Below are 7774 nucleotides of genomic sequence, written 5' to 3' on the forward strand. Positions count from 1 at the left end.
ACTACCCTACAATTCTTATAATTTATGTTATTCTGCTTTTTTTATTTTAATGCTGCCATTATTGTTTTGCAGTAAAATATAAACAAACAAACGAATAAATTTATTTAATTATTTTGATTTGTTTTACTAGAAAATTCCTAATAATTCAAGAACCTTTCTGAGTATGGAAATTATTTAAATGATTTGTTTTTAACCGAAAACACGAGTACCAAATAAAAACACAAATTTATTTTGAACACAAACAAACAAAAAGAGGAAAAAGTAATAATGAAAAAGTAAAGTTTTTAAGAACCTGGTTTGCATTATTAATTTTACCTAAAACAGAAATTTATTAAACATTTTTATAGTTTTACTCCTTTGTTTTTATTGTTTTTTTTTATTATTAAATGGATAAGGTAGAATCAATTATAGATTTTGGTTTAAAATTGATTTTGTATAAAAGCTTGTTTTATTTAAGGTAACATCATCAGTTTACCTAAAACTTTAGAAAACTACAAATCAAACCCTCAAAAAAAACTTCAAAATGTTCAAATTCGTAAGTGTTTAAAACAAAATAGTAATATTTTACTAATCAAAATAGAATTAAAATTTTATAGAAAAAATATATTTAAAAAAATTATTTGAGAGCATAAACAGAGTGTAACTAAAAGTTAAAGTGTTAAATTAAGAATTTGTGAACTCATTAAAGCTTTACAATGCTTTAAGCTACAATGTGCTTAAGTATATTGTTTAAAGTATCAACATTTCTTAGAAGATCTTGAGCATTAAAGCTAAGTCCATGAAGCTTTTATAGTTCCTACCTGGAACATAGGGCCTCAACAAACAACTTCAAATTTAGTTTATCTATTGCTAAAGCTTTAATTTCACGCCATGTACGAACTGCTGCTAATCCAACAGCTTCAACCATTATCTTCCATATATTAGCAGGTCTTCGTTTTTTTCGGCTATCCTGCGGGTTCCGGTCAAGCGCCGTTCGACTGATATTGTCTGTGAGCTTCCTCAAGGTGCGGCCAATGCAAATTCATTTTTTATTAGCACTCGATCTGTTGTTTAATGTTTCGTTGGATAAATTGTTGGGCCACTGGCCCAGGGACAGTATACGCGTAAGATTTGCCTCATATACCGGGTAATAAACACTTGAAGTTCATTTATTTCCTTAGTGGCAGCATGCCATGATTTTGCACTAGCGTCAAATATTTTGAGATTGGTGCTCTTAGGGCACTGCTACACGTTCAATATATATTGTGATATTTGGATCGCGATCCATTTTATTGGATCACGCAAAATTAGGTTATTCTGCAATTTGGATCGCGATCCATCAATACTGCATGCTACACGTTCAATAAATGTAGCAGTGCCCTTAGAAACGAATTCAGACCGCCAAATTTTATTCAGCATTTGCTCCACCATTGCTTAATTCCCAAGCAGAAGAAAGAGTCGACAACTTCTACCGGTTTCAAGTCTAAAAATAGAGGTCGGATACTGTCGATATTAATGTTCGTTATCTTGGTTTTTGAAATGTTTATCCTAAGACCTGATTTAGCTGCACATTCGCTCAGTTACTGAAGTTTTGTCTCGATATGGGAGTGTTTGTGTGCCAGAAGACGTTCTCGTAAATGATCCGATAACTAGCTCCATTGTACAGCTCTTTGATCAGATTGATCACTTTCGCTAGCACTCCTTTACATTTCACTGCACCCCAGATCGCTCTATGGTGTAATGTATCGAAGGCTTTTTCGAAATCAATGAAGCCCATGTATTAAGGAGTCTTCCACTCTACTGATTGCTCAAGGATAATGCGCTAAATCCTGCTTGATCTTACCTAAGGTTAGATGCTAGAGATTCTGACAGCCTATTGTTGATTATGTGGCTAATATTTTGTTGACCATGTTGAGCAGAGTTATTCCTCTCAAGTTCTTTCACTGCGATAAGTTACCCTTTTTGGGGAGGAGATTAACCTTCGCTTTACCAATACCCACCCAGGTGACCTATACGTTTTTAATAGATTAATAATTTTTTTAATTGTGTTTCGATATAAATGAAGTTAAGTCTCACTGAACAAATTTTCGAGTTCTGTAGCATTTAATTTTAAATTTTTTATAAGGTTTTTTAGTTTTTTTAAATTTTGTTAGTCGCATATATGTATGGAATATAGACGTGCAAGAGTGTAACTTAAAGTATTGTCAAAACAAGTATACCATATACATAGCTGTTACTATGGGTATAAATATGAGAACGAGTATAACTAATGTTGTATGGTTTTGCTTTTGCACACACACTATACTCTTAAAAACAAAAGCAGTTGTTTATTGTTTTGCATTGAGTATGTCATAAAATTCTTTTTTGCACACAAATAGCTGTTGTAACCAGTGTTGCCAGACAAAGTTTATCTTATGTCCCCAATCTGAAAGTCGATGTCCCCAAAAAATCCCCATTTCAAAATTGAAATCCCCAATTTTGTCACCATAAAAAAAATTAAATTATATTGTTAATACTAAATTTTACTATGTTGAGTTTAACAAACTAAAGTTGCAATCTGGCATAATAACATACGACAAGCATTTTTACATCTATTTACCTCATTGTCAGTTTTCAAAATGTTGATTCATCGATTTTGGAACAAGTTGTTTGGAAGATGTCATTTTACTTTGAAACCTGCCAAAGAATTCTTGATGTTTATCCGATTTTTGTATGAATTAGTTTTTATAACTCATTGAGAAATCAAGAGCTTTATAATATTCGATTTTTTATTCCAGAAAAAGAAAGTATATTTTGTAAAAAATGGACAAAATAAGCCATAATTTCACCGCATCGGAAGTGGAATCCATTTAAATATAATTTAAAAAAAGCATTGAAAAACTCATTGTCGTATTAAAATAGAACTTAAAGATAACACTCTGCTGCAAAATAAAACTTTTTGTCAGAACTTGAAAAGCGACCCAATGGTGGTTGTAGACCTAGGTGAGGGAATACTAAAACCGTTTTCAAAGATTTTGAAACTTCCTCAAAATTTTGAGTTATTTTGAAAAAAACTGTTTTAAGTAGTACTTAGTACCTCTAACTCACACATTTTGCATATTTTTTTCGTCGTTTTTCAAATTCAACAAAGTTATTTTAATTTTTTTCTATGAAAACCTATTTTTTTACACAGTGTTTTAAAGACAGTAGAATATATAGAAATAAACATTACTTGTCGAAATCGGTTTATATTTGCAAAAGTTATTAAACTTTTTTCGAAAAAAGTTCCAAAGAAGGGTATATTGAGTTAGAGCTGATGTTTGCAACGTGCAAAAATATTGTCCCAATACCCACCTTAAAGTATACCAATATGTTCTGGATCACTTTCTGAGTCGATTTTGCGATGTCCGTCCGTCCATGTAAACCTTGTAATCAAACTACAGGTCGTAATTTCAAAGATAATTTGGTACAAGCTCTTGTATTGCCCCAAGGACGAAGCCTATTGAATTTGATTAGAATGGGTACATCATTTCTCATAGCCCCCATACGATTGCCCTATCTGAAAATAGTTAAGCTGTCATAAATATCTTAGTTATATAGATATAAAAAACAAATTCAGCAAAAATAAATTTTATATATGCCGAACCTGCCTCACCAAATTTACCATATAATGCCCACTTCCGAAAATCATTTTAATGAGTATAGATTTCTTAAAAATATTTCAAACTCAAATAAAATTCAACACAAATAGTTTTCATATACATACATATACAGAAGACATGTTAAGAACTAAATTTTCTTTATACATTGCAATAAAAATGTATATCAATGCATTGGTATAAGCTTTCATATCAAAATAAGTATTGAAATGCTATTAAAATCAAATTTTGTTTTTTTTTAGATATTCTTAACAAAAACAATACTTATAACTTACAAATGTATCAAAAGATGCACGGTATTTTAAAACGTAATCAGTTTTCTTTCCAAACCCGTTGAAAAATATAAAGTCGGACAAAAACTGACTAAAGCTGGCCCACACGGAATGATTTGTTCGCCTGATTTGTGATTGAAAATTTTCAATTACTTGTGATTTTTATCGCGCACATCCCCATTAACAAGTAACAAGATGTCGAACACGACCAAATCATAATCACAAATCAACCGTGTGTGGCCAGCTTAAGTTACAGGTCGACGATAAGTTGAAGAACATCATTGAAAACTTTTTTTTTTGAATAAATTCTGAATTTGAGGATGTTTTTGAAATTTTTTGACATTTTTTTCACTTTCGCACAGTGTAATTAACATTTAAATACGAAGTCAAAAATTGGCTCCTAGAGAATGATTCAGCTTTCTGTGTTTAGCAAGAATTTAAAACAATTTAATATCTGTGAACTTTTGATGAAATCCTTTTTTAATTTTTTTATTATCAAAATAGTGTCCTGGAAACGAAAAATCTAAAATTTTTGTGTTTTTCATCAAATTCTGAAGAAATGAAAGAAATAAAATATGATTATTTAAACAAAATATAAAACCAAATAGATTAGAAATTGAAATGTTTGTCAATAAATAGCTCTTCTGCTTTATTACTAGGCCAAGTACTCTACATTGTGAATACCGCTAATGTCTAAAAATGTAAAATCCCCAAAAATGGATGTAAATCCCCAAATTTTGTTAAAATCCCCAAATCCCTCCCCACGAAATTCTGTCCCCAAAAAAATCTTGAAATCCCCAAATTGGGGACAAATCCCCACATCTGGCTACACTGGTTGTAACTACAAGTATTATAAAATATTGTAGGTGAAACAAATATACAAGTGAACTTTGGTGAGTTGATGTGTATACATATTGATGTGTATACACAATATGTAGATTGAATTGGTGCGAAAATTTATATAAAAATGAACAACACGCGGTTTAGAAACGTTTATTTCTGGAAATAATTCAGTATCTCGGGAACTATTGGAGATATTACTACGAAATTTCTCATGGTTGGAGCTGAGGTAATTTCGAGTTGATTTGCAGTTGATCAGTTTCCTAGCGCTAATGGGGACCGGTGCGTTGCCCCTCAAAGTTGGTCACCTCGGATCACAATTTTTTTAATAAATCGGCAAAAATTTATTTATGATCCGAACGAGCTGAAATTTAAAATATAAATAGCGCTTAAAAAGATCTACAAAAAATACGCTTACATGTGTAGGTTATCTCTATTAGTTGAAGAGTTATTTACGTTTATTTATTAGTTTTTATTTTTTCTCGATTTTTTTATGGTTTTTTAGATATGGCGGGAGGTCGATTTTTTTTCTAAAATATCACCTATGTATATTAGCAATAAAATTCTAAATAAAATAAAAAAGACTTGCTAACAATTAATTAACTTGTCCCTATAAAAAGTTAAACGCATCCAAAGTTGGAAGTTGGGACTAGGTATATACAATTTTTATATGATCGGGAAAAAAAATTTAATGCAAAAGCGTGTAAAGTAAATTTTGGCTCACTTAAGCGGAAACAACACCGCCAAGACCTATCCAAACTTGGCCAATTTAAATAAAAAAATAGATTTGAGCAAAAAATTCTAAAAAGGCAAAGCACCGATCCTCGAAAAAGCTTCATACTTGTATAACCCTATATGCTTATTAAATATCTACAAAGTTTTTTTACTATCACACGGTAGGCACTTTTCTAAAAAAAACTCAGTTTTTGTAACACATTTTACCCGGTTTAGGAATTTCGGTATTTGAAAATAAAAAAAAATTAAAAATTACCTATAATGTTGTTTATTTAAGGATAATTGAGTCTATATTATTTCCAAATCTTGTTATGATATCTTTAACCGTTCAAATTTTATATTAATTCAAATTGTATATTTTTCTCCATGGAAAATCACCATATATTTTTTTATGTTTTTAGGTAAATAACGTCCAAAAATTTATAAAATTATTTGATTTTACTAAAATATCAATCTTCAAGTCCTAAGGTTTTCAACAATATCAAATACTTATATAAAAAGGCCTTTATTTACTCTTCAAAAGTTCCACAAACCTTGCCCCCTTTGGAAAATTTGTATGCTTGTTCATATATTTATAGAAACAGACATACATACATACTTATTTGTTGGTAAAATTTCTATAAATCATACACACGAGTTTTTATTTGCATCATACAATAAGTTACTTATTGTATTCCATCTTTATCTACTAGTATTTGCTTGTGCGAAACATAGGAAAACCAATATGTTACTCTCATTCTCTTTTTATCCACTCATACAATAACTGCTACAAATAATAACAATATCAACTCATAACAGAAACACCAAAATACTCAACAATACTCACTCACTTTAGCAAACACACAGAAACTTGTACAAACAGTTGTAACTGTGCACGTCTTTAGTATGGAACTGCTGTACCACCCGGGTGGGTATTGGTAAACCATGTACATAAAAAAATCTTTGGTAAAGCGAAGGTTAACGTTACCTTCTTTTAACTTATATGACTGCGTTTCAGTTGTCCAAAATTCGTATATAACTGGGAGGAGAATATTTGCACTACCTCCAGTTGTTCAGGGGCAATGTTGTCAGGGCCCTGTCTCTAATAACGTACAGAATTTCTGGTATGACAGAACAAGCTGAGGTGATACTTTCTTCCCTTATGTTTGAAATCAAATCAGAACATTTTAAACAAATTTTCAAGCTTTTAAAATTTCGAAAATTAAGTAGCAGTATTTTGAACGAATTTTTTTTATATGTTGCTGCTTTACTAAGAAATCTAGTGGTTGAAATTTTGTCTTTACATTATTTATTTTTTCCTTATATTAATTAACTAAATTTCCTTGTTTCTTTCCTTACTGTTTTAGTTCGCCGTTTGCTTGTTCGCCATCTTCGCCTGCGCCATGGCTACACCCGCCGTTGTTGCTGCTCCCTACGCCTACTCTGCCTACTCAGGTTACACTCCCTATGCTGCTGCTGCCTACTCTGCTCCCGTTGCTGCTGCCACTTATGGTGCTTATCCTTATACTGCCGGCTACTCTGCCTATCCTTATGTTGCCGCAGCTTACGTACGTTAAGTGGAAAATCAGTATCTGGCCCTATTACCGGTTAAAGGACTAATGCATAAGCTTAATGGAATATGAATTTGGTTTTGGATATCTTTATTTTACAATTGATTGCCTTACAATTTATTGTTTTATGTTAAACTCTATTGAGTTCATACATATTTATTTTTTTTAGTTTCTACATACAAAGTTATACACTCAAAATGTAATTTTTTATAATAAAAAAAAATGTTTGCATATTTGCATAAAAAACGTATACAGTCTAAGGTGTTTTCTGTAGAGTATTTCATTATTATTTACTAAATGACATAAGTCTTCCCCAGCTATACCAGGAATAACATTGTTGTAATGAAAGCATTCTGCGAGAAGTTCATTCTAAAGAACGTAGATTTAGTCATCCCTTTCACCTGCTACACGTTTATGATCTGTATTTATTTAGAATAGCGAACAACAAGTTTATATGCCCAACACGAATTACATGATCAGAATAAAATTTGAATTACTCACATGTGTTGTTCATGGAAATATAATATGATTGGATGTTTGCTATTCCAAGTAATATCACACATACTTTATTATTTATCACAGATAACGATAATAAGGGGACCAGTTATTTCCATGTGGTAATAAGTGGAGGGCGGATTTTAATGCATTTATTATTGGAAAATATGCGCCTAAAATAGTTTATATAATGGCATCCGAATATTAATATTTGGATAATATTTCTACTACAAATTTGCCAAAAAATTTCTTTGCCGGAATAATA

At 31.1% G+C, this 7774-nt stretch overlaps 1 protein-coding gene across 1 annotated transcript; it reads left to right on the top strand.

Annotated features, from left to right (window-relative positions):
- Positions 1-461: 461 nt before the first annotated feature.
- On the top strand, positions 462-7264 carry LOC135953126 (cuticle protein 4.9). The gene is made up of 2 exons (XM_065502815.1): positions 462-535; positions 6811-7264. The coding sequence occupies exons 1-2, from the start codon at positions 524-526 to the stop codon at positions 7018-7020; spliced, it is 222 nt and encodes a 73-aa protein (XP_065358887.1). The 5' UTR covers positions 462-523; the 3' UTR covers positions 7021-7264.
- Positions 7265-7774: the final 510 nt, after the last annotated feature.

This window comes from Calliphora vicina, chromosome 3, assembly GCF_958450345.1.
Source record: "Calliphora vicina chromosome 3, idCalVici1.1, whole genome shotgun sequence".
NCBI classification, from domain to species: domain Eukaryota; kingdom Metazoa; phylum Arthropoda; class Insecta; order Diptera; family Calliphoridae; genus Calliphora; species Calliphora vicina.